A 22,795-nucleotide genomic window follows, 5' to 3' on the forward strand; every position below is an offset into this window, starting at 1 on the left:
GCAGAGATCATAAGCAAGACTAGGTGGCACACAAATTTTCTGTAAAGAAAAAGAGGCTGATGTTACTCTTTACTTTGTGTCACTCCTGGATTTTGTGTTGGGATTTTATAAGTGTTGTTTTTTATGTAGCTAATAATTTTGATAAGTTCAGTTATTTATAAACATGTTATTTCTTTAACGATTGTTTTTTTAAAAAAAAAAAAAAGTGCTGCTACAATTTTCCTAACTATTTCACTGACAAGTTCCAACACAAAAGGGAAGGCAAATTTATTCAAATCTAAATTGCTGTCTGAAAAAATAATTTTTTTCTAATAATTTGAATACTGCCACCAGCTCATGATCTGTACCCTTGTGATGGCTGTTTGTTGATGGTGATAAAATTGATGAAGCATCAAGCTGTAACAGGCAAATATTTGTACCACAGAAAAAGTAAAAAAGTAAAAAAAATTCCCATCTCATTTGCTACTAGCTAATGATAACAGCAGAGAAAATAGCATTTGTTTTTCCATTAATGGAGGCCAATCTATCTGCTTAAGTAAGGAAAGTTGTGCTGCCACACTGTTTTTATGAACAAGTGTAGGAGTTTTGTCTTGGATGCAAATATCTTTCCGGTCCTTTATTTTGATTTTATGCAACAGAGCCATCTTAATTTGGGATCGGGATTAATTTGAGATTTTCTTTGCAGTGTAGGTAGTATTAAAAATATGGGAGCAGCCAAAAGCTTGCTGTAACTAAGTAAAGACATGTTCTACTAGAAGAGAGTATACATTTGCTATCATTGTAGTTTGAATTCTATTGGGTAGAACAGTTTTAGTTTCATGCTATCCTAAGTAGCTGTAGTAGGATCCTCAGAAGCAGATAATGCGCTACGTAGTGACTGAATACTGTGATATTTGAAAAGTTTATTTAGGGTATGCTGATTTCTGTTTTATTTGGATTAAAAAAAAAAAAAAGGGAAAAAATAGAGACTACTTGCATGTAGGTCTTCTGTGGAAACTGTTACAGAAAATTATTCAAAATTAGTTAATCAAAACCAGAATGTTTCACTCTGAATATTAAGTCTTGGAAAATGTCATGGTAAGTGCCCTAGGGAAGTGAAGCCTAGACAGTATGTGAAATATTTCTAAAAGGTAAAGACCTTTACATCTAAAACATTGAAATGATTATAAATATGTATGTTTGTCAGTACTGGGTTTAAGTTCAACTCTTTTACTCACTAGATTTTTTCTTTTTTCCCCAAAGAAATTATAGCAGGAGAAACTATTTTATGCAACATAACACCTGTCTGTAATTTTTCAGGTTAGTGGTTTTCTTTTTCCTTTTTTCTTACAAAAAACATGTCCAACTATTTTCTATTCTAAGTAATGAGGCAATGTTTAGTTGCTATATAAAAGCTAGCTCAGTAATAAATTCTCTTGCAAATTTAGAGAGATTTTGTATAACTTCTAAAAAATTAATTTAAAGTATGGGGGTTCTAATTTAAAAGTTGTGTTTAGTCTATTTAGTTTTGATCTTTGGTTTCTTATCAAAGGATACACAGTTGTAGATAAGAATTACAAACCTGAGAAAACAAGAAACTAGTATGCTATGGTAGATGCTAATGCCTGCCATATTGAGCCTACCTCTGTATCAGGAATAGAAGTTGAAATAGTGTTTAGGAGAATTACTGTAAAAGCCTGCATGTATTTTAAAAGCATAATGTGACAGAACAGACAGACAAAGGAAAATGGAAAGGGCAGTGATATTCCCCTTATGTGCGTTAACAAAAACATAGTAAAAGAAGATTTTGTTGATACATTGCTGCCTTCCAAAATGCTTTGATAAATGGCTTCTGTGAGAATACTTAAGAAAATGAAGTCCCTTCTGCTGAGTAGCTATATGCTGAGTACTTTATAGATTAGGAAGAGGCAGAATAAGTATCTGCCCCACCCCCTGTCTATACAGTTTCCCTGCTGGTTGACACAGTAAATTGCTAGATGATTTGGGTGATGTCATGTATGCATTCCTGTATGGGTCTTTCCTGTAGCCTGCACTGAATGTGTGGCTGCAGGAAGAGAAGTATCATAGAAGTTCCTTTTTGTCTCCAAAGTGGGCCTACCAGCTCTCGAGAACTGTTGAATGATGCTCTGAATTATGGTATCCTGAAAGTTCTTTAATCCCCAAGGGAATAATTTTCAGAATATTGCTTTGCCTATACCCACACATTTTATTCTTGTGGGAGTTGGAGTTGTATTAATAGTAATGTGCAGTGCAGTTTTTCTGTTTTGGGATAAAAAAAAAAAAAAAGACTAGAAGGAATTTAGAGACAGCCAACAAAAATAAATATAAAGAAAATAATGAAGCTATTGGACTAGTTCATTTGTGGAAATAGTAAGTGGAGAGGTAGAAGAACAATTGCAAAAATAGTGAATTATCAGAAAAGCTAGTATAAGCGTTCTTACTTCCCTTCTATTGTAACACAAGACAGTGAATTTTTAAATTCTCAAATAATTTTACGTCATGTGGTTTAGTGTTGATTTTCTTAACTTTTTTGCCTTTTGGTTTTAGTGTTCTACGTGGGCAAGGTAAAACTTCAGGCAAGTGAAGAAAGTAACACGTCACTAAATGTAGAAATAGTAAGTGTTCTCTCTTTTAAAACTTTATTGTAAGGAAGGTTGAAATGAGTTTCTTTGTCTACACTTAAAATACTGATACCCTAACATGATTCTTATTATGTTTTCTATAGTTTTATTTTATTTCAAATACAGTTTGCAGTACAAGTTAATATTTGCAGTGGATGGATTTACTCTCTCTCTCTCTTAAACAGCTGCTTTGCACCTAAATTTTAGAGTTCCAGCTAAGTAAACTTCCTACATTAAGGGCCTATATTCTCTATATAGCCACTGAAAGGAGGGGGAAGCCCTGGGAAGTCTGGAGAGAGGAACTGCCTAATTAAGAGTCTACATTTAGGCATACAGGATTTTCCTTGAGAAGGGCAACAAAGCTGGTGAAGGGACTGGAGCACAAGTCTTATGAGGAGCAGCTGAGGGAACTGGGGTTGTTTAGCCTGGAGAAAAGGAGGCTGAGGAGAGACCTTATTGCTCTCTACAACTACCTGAAAGGAGGCTGTAGCAAGGTGAGGGTCGGTTTCTTCCCTGAAGTAACAGTGATGGGATGAGAGGAAATGGCCTCAAGTTGCTCCAGGGGAGGTTTAGGGTGGATATTAGGAACAATTTCTTTACTGAAAGGGTTGTCAGGCATTGGAACAGGCTGCCCAGGGAAGTGGTGGAGTCACCATCCCTGGAGGTGTTCAAAAAACATGTAGATGTGGCACTTCAGGACATGGTTTAGTGGGCATGGTGGTGTTGGGTTGATGGTTGGACTGGATAATCTTAAAGGTCTTTTCCAACCTAAATGATTCTATGATTCCTTTGGCGATTAATTTAGGCACTTTAGAAGGTGAGCATCATTAGATGGCAACAGTGTGGGCATAAATTAAGTTGGATTGCATCCTGGGAATAATTCATGTTGAGACTGTCATAAATAGGGTATCGTTCTATGCTTTCTGATATGTGGTTAATCAGTTATTAATTTTGCAATAGGCCTATGTGACACAAGTGTGTCCACTTACACAACACAACAGAGGTTTAAGAGAATGTTACCATGCAAAGCAAGGACCACATAGATCATTCAGTATTGAGATAATACTATCAGGATGAGAATGTTTAGTCATTATAAATGGAAAACTGAGGGGAGTACAAAAAAAAGGACATTAGCTTGTAAAGGACCTTGTATCTTTCTCCTACACGTCCCTGTCTGCGCTCAGGCTGAGATTTTACATGCCAATCTCGGCAAGCATGAGAGCAGTCAGCAAAATCACTGCAGAGAGCTGCTGCACAGGTGCACATGGAGCATTGAGTTCAGGAAAAAGCAAGCCACCTCTGCATTGTGTTGCGTTTCAGTGGTGATAATGCCTGCTGAAACTGTCCTAGCGTATTAACATTATGCCTACAGCTATTGGACAAAAATGGGTTTCCTGTCTCTTAAACTCTTTTACTTTTTAGCAGAATATTTCTAAGATAATGTCAATACTATATATGTTAGATGTTTTCATTGCGGTGCTCGCTGCTTGCATGAAATGTAAAAATAAGTGGTAATGGTGGCAACCAGAAGAACATAAGAATGCAGTTCTATAAAGGGCCTTTAGATAAACCTTAGTGTATCCCCTAACCCTAAGGCTAGATCATATATATTTAGATCATTCCTACCATGTCTTTCACCTCAGTTATTGACTTCTTACTCCCAGGATTCTATGCTGTCTGTTACTTATGTCTATTATGGAGCTTGTCCCATTGCTCCACTTACAGTTAGAAAGTTTGTTCAGTGCCTGGTCGAAGCTGTCTTTATTGCAAACTAAGCCAAATTCCCCTTTTTCCAACATGAGATATGGTGAGGTCACTATCCTCTTGCCCATATCTTTCACAAATCAGATCCAGTTATTCAGTCTATACTAGATGAGCCAATTCCTTCCATAAGTTGTGACAACAGTGTCATGGTAAATATTTGTTAAAGCGTAGTCATGAGAAAATGTGCTGCTTATCTTTGGAATTTCAGACTGTTAAAATGTGTGAAGTAAACATGTTTCTTTTAAGGCTAAAAGTTACTGGGTTTACTTAGCTGTGGAATCTTTGTTTCTAACAGATTAATAACATAACCACCAACAATCAAGTAACAAAATTACTTGCAATTCCAGCACCTACCCCACAAGAATTGAGGTAAGTAATTTTTAATAAGGATTGAAATCTTTGTTACATTTGAAAAAGATGACGTGAGACCTTCCATGTGGTTAGCAGACTCTTCACTTTGCATTATTCCTGCACTTTATAAATTAAAAATTTCAGGAGTTGTAAGTTACTGTTCTTTAACATAAAGTTCACATTGGTTAGAATAGTCTTAGGTTTGTTTTATGTACCACTGGAGTTTGCTTTAAGAAATGGTACACTTGCTGATTTCCTTTTAGGCCCTTCAGTTTCCTTGGGGCTCAACAAGGCCTTCAGGCCTTGTTGTTTATATGCTGATGATCTTAATAGTAGTAGTAGTAGTAGTAGTAGTAATAATAATACCACCTGAGGACATGAGTGTGGATTGTTGAGAATGCCAGTCTGGCTGCTGCTCTTCATGAATAAATGCGTTTTGTAATTTCAGGGATTCAGTCTGTCTCATAGGAAATTACTAAGAGAACTTTTATAGCTGCATGTTTTTTAATACGTATTCTTGCAGTCATATCTATATTTTTATTTTGGTGTAGTTTCTTCTTTCACAGTCTTTGTAAGGAGAGGTTTGACTGAGTGAATATTTATTGCTATTCCCAAAACTTACCCTGAAAATCAGAAAGATGTAATTGGCCAACAGGTCTTGTTTATAGAAGAATTCCATATTTCTTACTTATTCTACTTCTGTGGTTTTGAGTATAAATTTAGAATTCTGTTCCAAATGCTTGCTTGCCAAAAGGCAACATTAAGATTTATCTTTTGCTCTTTTAAATAAGTGGATTGATATTAAAATATGTGATGACAGAGCTTCAAACTTAGTTTGTGGAGTGACTAATAAAAGGCGACTTTTAAAATGTTTAATCCTTTGAAAAGTGGTTTTACAATATTAGAACTGGCATAATTTTTAAAAATCACTGATCAACTCGAAAAATGTTTTTCTTTCTCAGTAATTGCTTGTTCTTTTCATTACATTGTTGTAATTGTCTTTAGGAACATAACTAGAAATCCTCCATAACGGTAACTTTTTATTTTAAAGAATTTCAGAGTTCAACAAAACCTTGCAAGCAGTAAGTGAGGTAAGATTACTAATTGTTGTTACTGTTTGGACAATTTTTTCCAACTTATTTCTGATAAAGTCATTATCTAAGTATCAGTCCTGTTTTCTCATGACAAAACAACTTTTTTCTATTTTCATTTGTCATTGCAGTCCTCTGTTATGGAATGCAGTGCAGAAAACCAGAGGTTTGTTGTTAATTTTTTAAATGCTCATATATTTAAAAGCTTATATATTGTCTTGCGATCTATCAAGTATGAATGGCTATGTAACAGAAGAAAAAACAAACTTTCTAGGAAGTTAAGTTTGAGAAACAGGCTGTAGAAATATATGTAGGCTGACAAAGAAATTCTGATCCCACTATTCTCCTCACATTAGTGATTTTTTTTTTTTAAGATTTTCTTAATTTTTTTTTTTTTTTTTTAAACCAAACTGTATTGCTTTTCATTAATCTTCTGGTGAAGCACAGGCTTGCCTGCCATATTTCTCTGCATCTTTGTATTAGCTAAGTCACATAGCAACTTAGTGACCAAGGCTGTGGGATTTGGGACCACCAAACTTCCAGAGCTTGTGAATACAATGCAGTCTTTGAGAGAATTGCTTCAGACATGCCAAGTTGCTGTCCTTTGGCTTGGGAAATCAGCTGTCCTCAGGGTATGGGAAGCCTGAGAAGGTAACCAGTTCAGAGTTTGGAAGCCATGGTTATCAGAATGGCATGACTGCTCCACAGAGGTGATCCTGGATACCCTGAAATGTAGATAATGTCTGTTAATTTAATTGCTACTCACCACTAAATTGCTGGTCCTTTAAACTGATCAGTTTGGAAATGCTATATTCTAAAATAAAATGTGGAACTTCATTTCCCCAAATACTTGAATTTGGCGTTTATCTTCCTGGGTTAGGATGAAAGAAAAGTCCAAAACACTTGAATAGTAATAGACAGAAAGTCAGATCACACCTTCACATCATATGCTGGCAGTGGTTAGGGTATTGTTTTCATTCTTGTTAGCTGGAAAGAAGCTTCACTTCATCTTTTATGTGTTGCCTTTTCATTCACCTGTGTGTTTGAGTTTGCTGAACATGAAGAATTATTATTGTAGGTTTGCTAGTTTAGGCAGGGCTTCAGGTCATTGAACCATAACTGTGTAGTTACATGCTTAGGTGGGTCATTTAAGTTCTCTCTAAAGTCAGGAGAGAGAACACTGGCTTTCCCCAGGTGATGGAGTTTTCATATGCACTGACATAGCCACCTAGGACACTTGCTAGTTCCTCTCTGGAGTCTCTTTACAGTAACAGTGGAGATTAAGTTGTTATCTTTACAAAATTATCAACGCTTTAATGGCTAACGTTAACTAGGGAGGATGCCATTTAAGAATCAACAGTGTCTGTAGAGAAAATAAGCTGCCACAAACTGATGTATTACTCTTCTATTTAGCCTGGCATAGCGTTTTATGTGCATTAAAAATATCCCAAAATCTGAAAGAGCCTAGGAAGAATGTGCTTTCACACTTAGCATTTGTGCTAATGTGCTTTCACTTAGCATTTGATGTTAGTTTCATGCATTGTAAAAATGAGGCAGATCTGTTTCTTGAGTCTAAAGCTCTTTCTTCTCATTATAGTATACACTGCAATTTCATAATGAAGCTGGCTGAGAGAGAGAATATAAGCACTTTAACAGACGAAGCAGAAATAAGCCAAATTAGTAAGTTATGCTCTACACACAATCTCATCACAGTTACCCTTTCAGATTAAATTTCATGTGTTTACATGTGACCTCCAAGTAGCTAAAAGAAAAGATTTTTAAGTATTTTTAGAGAAAAATAATTTTTTGTTGAACAATATCAATATATCAAAAATGCAGCCTTCTGATTTTTGGGTGGGGAGGCAGAAGATAGAAATATCTTTAAAAAAAACTTTGGTATAAAATTGCTGACTACATTAATAAAGCAGACTTCGAAAGGATTAAGTGTAAAATTACTTGAGAACATAAATGTGTTACTGAAACAGCAATCTGAATTGAAAAGTTCATAAAGTAGCCAAGCTTTCTTAGTGATATTGTGATAGTATGGAGTGGTGACTCATACTGTTTGTCTCTTTGTTTCAAAAGATGTAGCTTTGCTTTTTTGGTTTGTTTACAATAACAAAAAGAGAAATCTGTCCTTGTCAGGCATTGATCAAAAATGTTGGGGTATTGTAGTATTCTGACTGGTCAAGATCTATTTTGCAAATGTCATTTCAGAAGAAAACTCAAAATCAATTTTGCAATATGCATTATTGTTTAAAAAACATAAAACACATGCTTATTTGAATATCCTACTTAACGGTATTAGCAATTTTTATGCTTCAGGATAAACTAGGCTAATGCTTCTTTGTCATCTCAGAACAGTGCTGCTGTTCATCACTGAAGTATTGTTCCTTGACTGCTGAAGAATTACAAATGTAGTAAGTATAAATACAAAATTTGACTTGCTTATTTCCTAAATTTCCTAATGCCTTAATACAGTCAACTTCCATGGTGGAATAGCCAGGAGGGTCTCCACAAGAACAACCTGACAGGCATTTTCCTATATAGCTCCCTCCCCATTCCCTCCCTCCCCCCCGATGCAGATAGATTTTGTGTTCAGCATCAGGTCACCTCCAGAATAGGCAGCAAAGGCAGTAGTAGTATTTATGGGCTTGCTAGTCAACAACTACAGCTAAACAGAATGTAAGAACCCTAAAAATGTTACAGAATTCATATTCATTACTAGAGCATGAAACATCCAATCTGATTTGATTTTAAAATATACATTATGAGTAGTATGTCCATATCCTCTGTTAGAACTTGTTTTCTTTAAAACATAAACAATGTTAAATTTAACATGCATTTCTATACCTTTTTTTTTTTTTTTTTTTTACAGTACTATACAAGTGCCACCTCATTCTATATGGGTTCCTTTCCCTCGTTCTCCTTCTCTCCCTAAAAAGACTTCCCCCAAATCTAATACTTTTATTTCCCCTACTATGCTTTCTACCAAACAAAGACCCACAATTAGACCACTGATCCCACCATTCACAGAAATTTCTTTTTCTGGAACTCTCTCCCCGTCTCCCACTACCAACCTTCTCTCTGAAAGTTCTACCACATCTGCTACTGAAAATTCTGTGTCTTCTACCAGTGTTACCACTACACTTTCCTCTTCTGAGTCTCTTGCTCAACCTACCATGCCAACTTTTTCTTCCATAGCTTCTAATAAACCTGTCACTATTTCCATGCCTGCAACAAAATCTGTCACTAATGCTGCTTTCTCAATTAAATCTGATGCTGCATATCTTAGCAAGCCTGTTACAATAATTTCTCCTTCTGTAGGTTTCACTAAACATTCTGCAGTTTCCTCTTCTGAGCTTCCCCCCAAACCTTCAATAGCAATTCCCCCCTTTGAGACTACCACCAAATCTGTTGCACAAATTCATCCTGCTATAGATTCCACCCAACCTATTTCTGGCAACAAAAACATTACTACAGCACCTATTCTTCCCCTTACTCCTTTCACAATAACTTTGACCCCTACTGTTAGTCCTATCAACCAGTCTGTCTCAGCTTCTCATCCTCATTCTACTGCTGATGGCCATGGTAGCCTGCCTAATGGGAGCACAGGTAAATATCACAAGTAAAATGATTATGATTTTTTTTTTTTAATTTGAATGCCATATACTGAATTTGCTTTTAAACTTCACTAAACAAGATTATATGTCTGAGCTGTGACCTTCCAATTACTGTGAAAAACCTGAGACAACTCTCACGAGGTGTATACTTATTTTAAAATACATTCTGATGCCTTTGGCCATGATGAGTGATACCTCACCCTACAAATTGGTTGGTAACTGTGATAGATAAGTACTGTGATAAGTTCCCAACAAGTACCTTTGGCAGAAGAAATTAAGTCACAGGGCCAGGTAGCTATTTTTTTTACTAAGCTAGTATTTAAAATATTGCAAATCAATGTTGGATCTTCCTTAAAATATTGTTATTGATTAGGAATATTCTTAGTCGCTATGTAATTTCCTATGAAGATTGTATGCATCTTCACAAGCTTCTTTTCAAATTGCTGATCTTATCTTGACTTTATTCTACTTTCAGTCATCCAGTGGCTAAAAATCCAAAATAATAGATTATTCAACATCACTAATGGTCTGATGTGAGGAACTTTGTAATCGATAAAAAGTGGAATTAATGCTGGCCATTTGAAACCTTGCTTTATGTTTTCATAAGATTTAAAGTATTGCTATCTGCAAAGTAGCTGATAGGGAGAAAAAGGGATTCTGTCTCACATAACACATAAAGACCTTACAAGTTCTGATAAGGTTTGTTGGTCAAGAGAACTGCTTAATTTTTCTGCGTCTCAAAGCTTACTTCATTTGTTGAACACAATGTTTAAATAAACACACAACTTTTCTTTTGTCACAGGAAAGATACTATCAGCTACCACATACACAACTTCTGTATATACCACCATTAGTATCACCACAGCTGAGCAAATCGTGTCCAAAATAGAAAACGATTTAGCAGCTGGAACAGTAGAGCCAAAAGATGTAGAAAGGATGGTTAGTGAGGTTAGCAAAGTCCTGACTGCTTCCCAACCATTACCACCCCGAATTTCTAACAGGTAAGTCATTCTGGCAATAGATTAAAGGTGTGTTGTATTGACTCTCCTGATAAATTGGCTTCAGCAAGTTTCATTTTTTGATAATCATAATCCAAAAGAATATTTCTTGTTCTTTAATGTACTTACACAAAACGGAAGGAGTATCATTCTAATGTTACCAGCTCTACTATAATATAACGCCATGGAAGACAGTGTATTTTTTGTGTGTTAACACCACAGTAAGTGAGCAGAGTCAGATGTATTTTACATTACACTTGGATTGCTGCTCCATAACCACAACTTGCTGAGAATTTTGGGTTTATATTTTACACTACACTTGCATTGCTGCTCCATAACCACAACTTGCCTGAGAATTTTGGGTTTATGTGCTTGGTAATACTACGTATCTCTTTCTCTTAACAGAATTATAAAACTGGTGGATTATATTGGCTTAAAACTGAACTTTTCAGCAACCTCTGTTGATTTTGCCTCCCCTTCCTTGGCTCTGGCAGTTGTCAAAACCAATAGCATCCACTCCAATCAAATGTCTTTTGCTGTCCAGGACTCAGCTGATCTCCAGGTTAAACACTGATAATTCTAAATATGTACAAATTCTGAAACATTTATTTTTAAGTATTTGTGGTTTTATATTTATAGGTAACAGGAGTTCTGTGTTTTTGTCAGAATTTCAGGTTCTTTTGTTCATGTAGTTTCAGAGAAAAAATACTTTGTTTTTGAAGCCCTCCATAGTTTTTCCTTTCATTTTCTATTGTGTAAATAAGGGTAAATAAGCAACAGACTTAGCAGAAACTGGCATTCAACTAATAAGCTGTTAGAGATGGTACAGCCAGAACACCGGAATGGGCAGAGTGCTTGGCGAAATAACTTTGCCCCTAAATCACGAGTCACTTAATCACCCACCCTGACAGTGCTGAAATTTGTCAAGGAGTGTTGCCAGATGGCTTCATCTGTTAGAAGGAGATTAATTGCAGAGGGTTCCAGGAAAGAACTATTATGTTGCTTGGATAATGACATTCATACATTTGCCACTCATGACTAGTTGGTGTTGCCAAGAAAGAAGTGCTTAGAAAGTTTGGATCCGCTTTGTCTCACTCAAAAACTCCCTTCTGGTTGAGGAAATAATAATTTGGACAATACCAGCCTTGGAGGCTTAAGCAAGGAGAGTTGGAAGTTCTGGACAAATTTTGGCACATTCTGTCCTGTCAGAGAAGGAAATAGCTTAACGTAGCATCAGCCATAAGTAGTACTAGAACTGTTCCACGATACTGAAAATTATATGGAATGTTAACATTTGAGTTCTTTTCTATTTTCTTAGCAATATGTAGTGCATGCATGTGAGGTGACTAGGAGGTGGTAGTGCTGAAAAACAGATATTTGCTAAGTAATGATTTTCTGGAAATCTCATGGCACTGGCAGTGAAATACAGAGAATTTTCAACAAGTGTCTAGTTCAAACCGGAGCAACAGGAATGCTTTTGTGGAATTGATTTGGGATTTCTTTGTCAGCCTACTAAACCAGTGATCTCCAAAGTGGGCTGTGAGTACCCCAGGGCATGTACATGACAGTCTGTCCATTGGGGTGCAGGAAGAAAATATTTTTTTATATGATTAATAAATTAAAAATACATTTTTTAAAAAATAATGTTTAATCTTTATCTCATCCTTTTGAAATGTCTGGTTTTCTGTATGATTTATAACATGCATAATATATTAGTACAGTTGTACATGCATATAACTTATAAATAGATATTTTGAGGTGCATGCTCAAAAAATTTTTAGGGGGTGTATGATCAAAAAAGTTTGGAGACCACTGGTCTAAACAGAAGAGTTAAACCATATTGTTCGGGCACTGTGGGGAGCTCACACTGTTATTCCTATTATGGCCATTCTTTGAATACACAGATAATTCCTTTCTTCAGTTCTGCTGATGTTTCACATCTCTCAGGAACTCTGAGACGATGATAATTGTATGTAAAGTGACTAATGTGCAACAAGAAAATTTTAGAGATAGTGTACTAAACAAAGCTCTCTGTCCTGTAAGTACAGCACAGAAAACTAGGTGAAAGTTCAGATCTTTTTGTTTTTATAATGTTAGATCACTAAGCTCTTGAGATATTGAATTGTACCTTATCCAGTTTATTTTTGTCATTTTTGCCAGATGATCATAAAGTTAGGGTTTATGTTCTTAGATTCTGCTTAGCCTACTGTACTTAAAAACATATTGACAAATAATGGCTATTTACAGTTTTTCTGAATTCTGACATACTTCCTATAAAAATTCTTTGCCTTTGCAGGCTTCCATGCTGTGAAATGTTAATCTCTCTACATAGTTACAAGTTAGATAGACCTATGGAGGTTGTTGCTCTTCACCTTTTTCAAATCAATATTATGTACCACAGTGATGTACTGTGTTGCTGTAAGCAAATGGGTAAAGCCAGAGTATTTTCAATGGTAGGCAGACCTGAAATGAGTTGCATCCTTTTCAGCCTGCAGATGCTATTTATTCATTGGAGCAGGAGAGAAATGAGAGAGGAGCAGTGAGTTCCTGACAGTGATTACAGAGATATGTATTTCAAAGCTCTAAACTGAAAATAAGTCATAATTTAATTTTTCTTTAGTGACTGAAATGAAGCATAATGCTTGCATTTATTTTTCAGATCTCTCTAGGCATTAATGCAATTCATGATTTAAATCATCTCGGATCAATTACACTTCCTTCATCATTGCTGACAAATTTACCCCCTGAAGAGTTGGACGTGGCTTCTAGAATTATATTCAACTTCTTTAAAAAGACCACTGTGTTCCAGGTATCTTTTTGATCCTCTGTTCATGAGGGTTTTAAACTCCAGCCTAGAGCAAAATGAAATATGAACGGACTTTTTTTCCCACAAAACACATTTCAAAACTTCCTGATTTAAAAAGTAATTGTTTTTGTCCAGTGCTCTCTCCACATAATAACTGAGCTTGTGGGTGCTGTACTCTACTATTGTTTCCTTTAACATTTTAAAATCATATTCTTTTTTGTCATTCCAGGATCTGTCCCTGAAGAATGCATCTTTAATCAGCAATGTTATATCATCAAGTGTTGCTAACCTCACAATTAGCAACTTAAAGGCAAATGTTACTGTCACTTTACAGAATATCAAACCTAATCAGGTATGATTTACATTTTGGCAGACTTAAAGTACAATTTTGTTGCCTCCATTGGAGTTGTTGTAGAAGAAATACTGTACTAAGAATGCAGGTTGGTTGGTTCTGCTTTACTAGTGTGGACATTTAATCTCCATCTGAACTTTCAAAATCACTCATCTTTGCTTATTTATCACTGGTATAAATTTATGTTCTCAAATGGTTTCAGGTAAAGTTGCTTTACCACTTACCCATCCAGTTTTTATCTTTCCTACCTACCATTCTGTTTTATTCTCCAAAGAACACAAACTCTTAGATGAAAGCTTGACAGTGGGGGTTGCTACGGAGATGCCGCAATCATGACTTTTGTAGGTGCTGCATGGCCAGAAAGCAATATAAGTCTTTTTTCTTAGGGGGAATGTTGTTCCTTACAGTGGAACATAGGATTGTGCCATCTGGAAGTATTAGGGCTCATATACAGCATCTCTTTCCTAAATGACCATCAAGGATTAAAATCTTCTATCCCATATCTTAAAAGAGTTTAAAATACTAAGATATTATAAACTGAAAAATGTAGGGATTCCATTAATGTACCTGAAGCTTTTTTCAAGAGCTGGCTTAGTGTAGTCTTGACTTGTATTGATATAATACTGAGTTTTGAGATACAACTGTAGAAGTATTAGTGTTCATAGCAGTATAGTGTATTACTGCTGCTATTTTTAGGATTTTCTTGTGTGTGTGTGAAATCTGTATGTAAACCTTTAACATCATGATAATATAAAGTGATTAAATGTTTGCAAATGAAAAAATTTTTCGTTTTCTATGTGGTCATGTTCTTGATACTTAAAAAATCAGGAAGGATGAGAAATCCCAAGGATTTGTACAGTGTGGGAAGACAATGAAAGAGCATTCATAATGTTCTACCAGGAACAGAATCTTAAGCATGAGAGCTAGTTCCTGTATGGTGACTTCAAATTTGTTCAGCGTATTTTCACATGCATATTGCAATATTAATCCATTCTAGGCACCTAAATTCATCTTGCATTCATGTAAAACAGGTATATTTGCTGTACACAGTATTTATTCTTGCCTGCATTTGGTAGATAATTCATAAATTACCTGATCATAAACTCATAGTTTAGTAAAACATCTTTTTTTTTTTTTTTTTTTTTAACCTCCTAAACAGGATAATTCAACAGTTAGATGTGTTTTTTGGGACTTTAATAAAAATGGTAAGTACTTGATATCACCCAAGGTATCATGCTGTTTTAGCTACGTTAACTCATGTTAATGTAAATAAAGGCTTTTATGAATAACAAAGCTGTTTTCTTTAACAGGTGGACATGGAGGCTGGTCATACGAAGGTTGCATAGTTAAAGAAAGTAGAGTAAATGAAACAGTCTGTTCATGCAACCACCTCACAAGCTTTGCAGTTTTGATGGTAATTATTTAAAAAATTATGCAATCTTACCCTGATTCAAGAACACATGTTATCTTAAGCAAATGAGTATTCAGGAAGCACATACCACCTATGAAATACTACTCGGGTTCTGTTCACTTTGGTGTTAGTACATATAGCCATACCATCAGTCACATGCTTAAGCTGCTTGTTGAATGGGGGCCCATGAGTTCCATTGGAGTAAAAAATTCCTTAAGTGCTTATTAAACTGCAGCTTTTATGTTTAGGCAGTTGTATATATTGTAGGAAATAAAAAATAGAATAAATCAAATTTAAAACAGGTTTTTAATCAAATGGGATTTAACAATTAGAATCATAGAATCAGAGAATATCTCAAGTTGGAAGGGACCCAAAAGGATCATCAAGTCCAACTCCCTGCTCCTCGCAGGACTAGATTGGCTTTTCTTTTTTTTCAGTTACCCTTTTATAAGATCCATGATGAAAAGAACTGTTTCCTTTTTTTTAATTGCAGAGGGAAAGGTGCATTTTGGGTTTTTTTTCGTCTTTTTCCATTTAATAAACATGTTCTCTGAAATTAACTTCTGTTTCCATTTCAGAACTTGTATGGAAATACTCCATTGAATCCCACACAAGAATTGGTACTGACTTTTATATCCTATATAGGCTGTGGCCTCTCTGCAATCTTTCTTTCTATTACTCTTGTGACCTACATAGCCTTTGAGTAAGTACCTGTTCAACTAAGCTCCCATTATTATTCCATTATGATTGCTTGTAGTCTTCACTGCAAAGTCCTTTCCAATAGTTATGGCTTCTGTCTCCATTAATAATGCACAAGTTTGTCCAGTTCACCAGGAAGGTGTTGATTCAGTCTTCAGAATTGTTAATCTTGTGGACAAGTGAATTAATCATGAGGGTCTATGCAGTAAGAAGTGAAGAAGTAGCACTCTTAAATATTCTGTAATGTATTATCGTAATAGAAGTGTGAAGGAATGTGTTTAAGATACAAGGTATATAAAGCAGTGCAGAATGATAGCATTTTTAAATGCATTTGTATTCTTTGTTGTTTGTTGGAACATTTTCTTACATTTGAGCCTTAACTATCGAATCCTCCATACTATGTTTTGGAAATCCTCCTCGAAGTTATTCAGCACACCTTTATTCTGTCATTCATTATCCTGTCATCAAGGACTCACTTGTCGCTATCAAGGCCTTAGAAGCCCAGTCAAAAGCCTAATCTAGTTTAGCAATAAGGAACAGTCACATTTTGGTTTTTTGTAAGTACTGTAGCAAGGAGAAGTCCAACATAAAATGTAAAAAAAATAATGGTACTAAACTCTAAGAATTCAAGTTATTGTTTGTATTTATGTAACCTTATTATAACAAACTTTATCCATACAGACCATTAATTTGGAAATCTCTTGTAAATTACTCTCTCCGTGTATAAATGCAATAAATGAAGCATTACATACGAATGAAAATATATAATTTTTTTTCTTGGCATTTGTGCACTAAGGAATACAAGAGAGGAAGTAAGCTAGGGGTCCATGGACAATTGATGTCATCTCACTAATTTGCTTTTTTTTAGGAAAATCCGGAGAGACTACCCTTCCAAAATCCTAATTCAGCTGTGTTCTGCATTACTTTTACTCAACTTAGTTTTCCTCCTTGACTCATGGATTGCACTGTATGATACACGAGGCCTGTGCATTACAGTTGCAGTATTTCTTCACTATTTCCTCTTGGTTTCTTTCACCTGGATGGGCCTAGAAGCTTTCCACATGTATCTGGCACTTGTGAAAGTCTTTAATACCTATGTACGGAAATACATTCTTAAATTTTGCGTTGTTGGTTGGGGTATGTATTTTTTTTTTTTCCTTTTAGATGCTAAATAGATGAATCCTCTTAGCAAGTATTTCAGTGAATGTGTTCAGAAATGAAAGTGAAGCAGTCATTAAATGTTATGATCTTGCAGTGACCAGGTATTCCTTATCAGTAAACATGATCTTATATATTCCACCTTTCTGAGGTAGGGAACTCCCCACTAACTGCAGAACAGAGACTGCTGCAATGCAAATCGGTAATTAATTTTCCTTGTGCAAGTACAATTGAACCAATTTTGAATGTGCATACTTCCATTTCCATTTACCAGACAGATAGTGTCAGTTGTGTTTTTAAAATAAATGCCAATAAATATATATATTCCATTTCTGGGATAGCACTGTTGCTAACAAAAAGCAGCAAAACAGATCTAACTGGATAAAGGATGAAGAGATTCTGGACCTGATTATCCTCTCTGGCCACTTGAGTAAACATGAGTGAAGGCAGTAAAATCAATAGAATTTTTTTCTTAAAACACGTAAGAAAGAAAATCAGGTATACTCTATCTGATATTTTAAATCAGTTTGATGAGGGATGGTATTTGTTGCCTTATTCAGAAAGGTTTGGAGCTAGCTGTGGAGAAGAACTCTTGTTTCTTTGCAAGTTATACTCCTGAGCAGTTTGAATGCTCCAGTTTTTAGATTCTTTCAGACAGCTAGTAGCCAACAGAATTCAACAGACAAATTTCAGAATCAAGTTGTAGATATCACAGAAAAATATAATAATTTCAAGTCCTCATAATACTGTCTTAGTCGTGATTTTCACTTACATGTTTGCTTATACTCTTTTAGGGTTACCAGCAGTAGTTGTGTCCATTGTGTTGGCAGTATCACCAGATAATTATGGACTTATAATCACTGGAAAGGTTTCCATAAATAGACCTGATGAATTGTGAGTTAAAGGGAGGTGCTTTTTTGGGGGTGGGTGGGAGGGAGGTCCTACAAAATTGCTTTTCTTTAAAGTAAAAGTGGGGAAGGGAAGAAAGCAACGGGAGAGCTTTGAAATGGTATAGCTCTACGATATGTCATGTGTTTTGTGGTTATTGCCTATATGAAAGCTCTTACCCTTTGGCCAAAAAAAATATTTTACTAAAGAAGCAAAAATCGTTTGCATGTGCAACAAACTACACCTTTATCTCATGTTTATTTTACTTAATTTCTGTTTCTGATAATGGTTGACAGACTGTTCTTGTGTTCTAGCTGCTGGATTAAGAACAGAATTGTCTTCTATATTACTGCTGTGGGATACTTTTGCCTGATATTCCTGATCAATATCAGCATGTTCATTGTTGTGCTGATCCAGCTCTGTCGTATCAAAAAGAAAAAACAACTTGGTGCCCAAAGAAAAACCAGTATTCAAGACCTTAGGAGTGTTGCTGGCCTCACATTCTTGTTGGGAATTACTTGGGGATTTGCTTTCTTCACAGTAAATGAGGTATTTACTTACCTCTTTACCATTTTCAACACTTTGCAAGGTAAGTTTGTTCTTCATGTGACAGCCCGTTGCGTACAGTATAATGAACAAAACATTTGGAAATGGCATTTCCTTGATTCAGCAATAAATATGTAATTCTGATATGTGCTGTAATATGTTAATTAAGTTAGAAATGATACTGCTTTACTGCAATCTTAAGTTACAGTTATGTTACAGTAAGGTACAGGAAAGCTAGCTACTATTTATAGGTATAGTCTATTCATATCTATAAATACTGTTACTTTAAAAATGTATGCAAACCAGACACCACTGGAAGTGACTGTATTTCTCTAGTCAACAGATCAATTATAAATACTCAGTTGCTGTAAGTGTTCACATAGTAATGCAATTAATGTAGTGAAAACTGCATCATTTCTCCACCTACCTGTAAGGCTTAGGAGTGAGCCGTGGCATTCAACAAAGGGCTGTTGAGACGGGCAAGGCTGCAACATCTAGAAGTTAGTGGTCTAACTTTTAAGCCTGGCCTTTTCCCTTTTTGATAGAAGGAAAATTTATGCACTTTGTGGATTTTGTTATATTTGTTGTTCTTGCATTTGTGTGTATGATTTCCCTCATCTATGTAAGTGAAAAGTACTCTTCAGTGTTTAGAGTTGTAAACTTTTTCACCAAAGAAGGGTGTCATTACCTTTAATTAGAAATTTCAAAGAAATGAAAGAAAACCAAAACATTGTTCATTAAGAAATAGTAAAAGTCAATTTTGCAACATTCTCTAATGTTATTGCTTTGCAGGGTTCTTCATTTTTATCTTCTATTGTGTAGCAAAGGAGAATGTCCGTAAACAGTGGAGAAGATATCTCTGTTGTGGGAAATTCAGGCTGGCTGAAAACTCTGGTATATGAATATTTTTCTTTTTTTTACTTCTGAATACTTATACTCAGTGTTAAGTTCCTAGTATTTTGCAATACTTTTTAAAAAAAACTCAATAAATAATGTTGCTGCAGTCGCAGTTCTAATTTATTATCCACGGTATAATAAACCTCCAAAATTATGCTCTTTAAAGGTGGTAGTGGATGCAGTTCTTACATGCTTACATGCTGTTGTATTAAGCTATTAACTGCAGTTGATCTCTTCCACTGCAGTATAAAGGCATGTCTTTGCAGAAGACTTTTATAAGTTAGAAATTGTAAGATTTGTTCCAGCTTCTGAATCAACTGTGGTTTTACCAGCAACTTCCACAAAAACAAGGTGAAGCATAGTTTAAACCAAGAAAACTAGAAATGATTTTATGTTATTTTGTTATTCAGTAGTTGACTTCTCATGAAGCTATATAGTTTTCATACACTTTAACTTGGAGGATCAACTATATTTTAGTTATTTCTCTGATCTGGTCTGCAGTTGTGAAACTATGACGGCTGCTTGTATTAAAAAAGGGACACAAGAAAAAGCAACTAGATTTAAATAATTTTAAACATCAAGAATCATAAAATTCTTAGGAGAATGTCATTCTGTCTAGAATACTGTGAGGACAGTGGGTAAAGCCTTGTTTTTATTTTAATTCAGTTGCATTATTAACTATATTTTTATATATTGCTTGTATGAGTTGTGCTATTTTCTGTGACATATATCTATTGTAGACTGGAGTCGAACTGCTACTAATGGTTTAAAGAAGCAGACTGTAAATCAAGGAGTATCCAGTTCTTCCAATTCCTTACAGTCGAACAGTAACTCCACTAACTCTACAACTCTGCTAATGAATAATGATTATTCAGTGCACGCGAATGGAAATGGTATGTATAATGAAAAATAGTATTTCTCAAGCTATTTTTTTTCTTGTCTTAAAACAGAAGTGCTATGCTCTCTCATGCTAATGTAAAGTGAAGTGCTGAGAAAATATTACTCCGAAGTATAGGGTCAGAATATTTCAGGATGTCCTCACAAATAATACCACACATCTGTTTTAGGGAACTATAGACAAAGTTTTAAAATATCCATTTCGTCCAAGAGTTCCAGTGGGTTCTCTTGATTTATATATCAAATAGTAGGTCATAGTCATTATTAGAGCAATTACTTACCAGAAGCTGCTGTTAACACTTCTCTTGTCACCTTAATATATGACAATAAACTTCAAGCATGTTTTAAAACAGTTCATATTTTAAACCTTATTAAAACAAACATTGCCTGAAGAAGAAAGAAATGTAGGATAATAATATAACTTGAAAGTATGAAAGAAATCATGTAGGAGGTAATATGAGGAAGAACATTAATGGAATGCTTACATGGAAGCTGCTTATGAGAGGTGAAGTAAGAGAAAATGGAGACTAACTTATAAAACCACCTCAGTGAAGACAGCACTGTTGAGAGGGCTGCCTCACTGTTGGCTACTGAGTAAGTATTGAAACTGAATTTCTCTATAGCTCTTTTATTTCCTCTGTGGGGTTTTTAAGGATGTTTTTGCCTAACAGATACATATCTTTGTTGCAGAAAACAATTCTTCAGAAGTAAAATTCTCTATCCTTCCTGTTCTAACACAGTACTATCCTCTGAACTGTTACCTTCTGCTCTGTTCCTGAGAAGTTGAAATGCAGGTGCATGTAGCACTCCAATCTATTTCACTTGCAAATGGGCATGGTTTATTTGTCTATTGAGAAAACTAGATATGAATCTGCACTGAATGTACTTCCTGAAAAATGATTTTTTTCAGTGGACATAATCTAGTTTTTCACACTCTTGCTGATTTGAGCTCTCAGTAAAGACAATCAATTTTTCAAAGAGAAAAATAACTTACAAATCTGTAATGTATAAAAGCCTAAGTTGACCAAAACTTACAGGACATTACTCCTGCGTGCCTGAGGTATTTTTCCCAACTGATCAGGAGTTGAGGCTAACAAGTCGTGCCATCAGCTAAACTGTTTAGTATGATGTTGTAGAGCATGCTCACAGAGGCTGTATTGTCCTCGTTTCCTGGCATATGCTGTCAGAAGACAGCAGATAATCAGTGGGATAATCTCAGCAGATATTCTCTCAGATGTATGGAGTAAAAGCTGTGGAATTCATATGTGCTGCCCCCTTAATAGGTTACTGTTCATTTGGATGTACTAGCTGTATATTGTAAAGGAACCACAACACTTCAGGAAATGGGATTTGGACATGCCCTGAAAAGCTTTCCAAAGAGCTTGTAAAATTAGTTCCTTTTTTTTTTTTTTTTTTTTTTTTGTCATTCCTTTATAAAACCTCTCCGTTTGGATACCACACAATGCAATTAACATACTTTGTATCTAACAGGTCAGTTGAGAACCAGAATCCAGTAACTCTCACTGTCATCAAATACAAAGCAAGGCAATGTTTTTAGGTATATGTAATACCTTTAAAAGAGAGAGAAATTTTCAGGCACAAAAGCTTGCATGTCTTGTAGGGTTTTTTTCCCAGCCATGTTAGTTACTCTGCTGAAAGATGCCACCTCTCCCTGCAGCATTTGACATGCTTATACACAGCTACAAAAGCATTTTGGCTACTTTTCTCAACAGAAAGAAAGATAGCAGAAATGTTTTACTGAACTCATTTGTTGTAGCAGCTGAGTGAATGGTCCTGTTGTGGCTTTCTGGAACAAGTTTTTGTTGATTTGGGTAGTATTTTAGAATGAGATGTAAAATTGATGGTCTAAACCATTGAGTGATGCCAATTCTGTGGGATGTGCTCCAGTTTTGTCCTAGTTTATTGACATAATTAGATCTTTCCAGTCTGAGAGTCTGTATGTCCTGTGCCAACAGCTTCTCAGACAAAGCAGCTGAAAAAACTTTGATAGAACTTTGTTCCTATACACTCACGAACACAGATGTCTCAGATGACCCACCTCATCTCTTCTTGTATTTTATTATACGTTTTGAATGCTGTGAACCTTGTGAACCACATCCTCCGTTCATATCAAAAGGGTTGTACGATACCTTGCCTGCGTAGTTTATTTGACTAAATAATTCTTCTGGGTCTTTAGGACTTCCACAAGAAGAGGCTAAACTTATGCTTGGATAGAGCTGGTCCGCCCAGCAAAGCTCTTTGAGGCAATTCCTTACACTTAATGTTCCAAACATGGGGCAGTTGTATCTCAGAAGAGCTGGGCAAATGCCTCCAAAAGGTAGTTGACTGGTGTTAGGAACATGGGACCTTCTAATTTGCTGTACCTGATTTCCCTGCTGCCATAGCTAGAACTTCAAAATAACGTTGCAATGCTTCATTTTAAAAAGTGAGCTCCAAAAAGAAAACACTCTAGAAATTAAGACTTACATCATGAATGTACTGAGCTGTAAACACTTAATGGTTTTGGCTTCACTACTTCCACTACTTGCCATGGTAAGTTTGGGGTGTCTATACAGCCTGTGGCTTTGCTTGCCTACTGGACTGTGTAACTTCATCTTTTCATGGCACACTAATATTTCCTTGTTTTCAGTTTTTCTCTTACAGGTTTGCATGTTTGGGAAACTACCATTAGG

At 35.5% G+C, this 22,795-nt stretch overlaps 1 protein-coding gene across 4 annotated transcripts in view; it reads left to right on the top strand.

Annotated features, from left to right (window-relative positions):
* ADGRG2 (adhesion G protein-coupled receptor G2) overlaps positions 1-22,795 on the top strand; it is a 61,565-nt gene that overhangs the window by 34,721 nt on the left and 4,049 nt on the right. For all 4 annotated transcript variants that reach the window (XM_030020722.2, XM_030020723.2, XM_030020724.2 and 1 more), the window contains 20 exons: positions 1,243-1,299; positions 2,548-2,615; positions 4,681-4,754; positions 5,788-5,827; positions 5,959-5,993; positions 7,425-7,507; positions 8,187-8,247; positions 8,706-9,442; positions 10,253-10,451; positions 10,854-11,010; positions 13,108-13,257; positions 13,484-13,606; positions 14,766-14,811; positions 14,917-15,020; positions 15,596-15,720; positions 16,585-16,853; positions 17,669-17,768; positions 18,077-18,351; positions 19,101-19,202; positions 19,946-20,098. In XM_030020722.2, the coding sequence (XP_029876582.1) occupies positions 1,243-1,299; positions 2,548-2,615; positions 4,681-4,754; positions 5,788-5,827; positions 5,959-5,993; positions 7,425-7,507; positions 8,187-8,247; positions 8,706-9,442; positions 10,253-10,451; positions 10,854-11,010; positions 13,108-13,257; positions 13,484-13,606; positions 14,766-14,811; positions 14,917-15,020; positions 15,596-15,720; positions 16,585-16,853; positions 17,669-17,768; positions 18,077-18,351; positions 19,101-19,202; positions 19,946-20,098 (2,958 nt within the window). The remainder of the gene's footprint in view (positions 1-1,242; positions 1,300-2,547; positions 2,616-4,680; positions 4,755-5,787; positions 5,828-5,958; positions 5,994-7,424; positions 7,508-8,186; positions 8,248-8,705; positions 9,443-10,252; positions 10,452-10,853; positions 11,011-13,107; positions 13,258-13,483; positions 13,607-14,765; positions 14,812-14,916; positions 15,021-15,595; positions 15,721-16,584; positions 16,854-17,668; positions 17,769-18,076; positions 18,352-19,100; positions 19,203-19,945; positions 20,099-22,795) is intronic.

Source organism: Aquila chrysaetos, chromosome 7 (assembly GCF_900496995.4).
Source record: "Aquila chrysaetos chrysaetos chromosome 7, bAquChr1.4, whole genome shotgun sequence".
In the NCBI taxonomy this organism is placed as follows: domain Eukaryota; kingdom Metazoa; phylum Chordata; class Aves; order Accipitriformes; family Accipitridae; genus Aquila; species Aquila chrysaetos.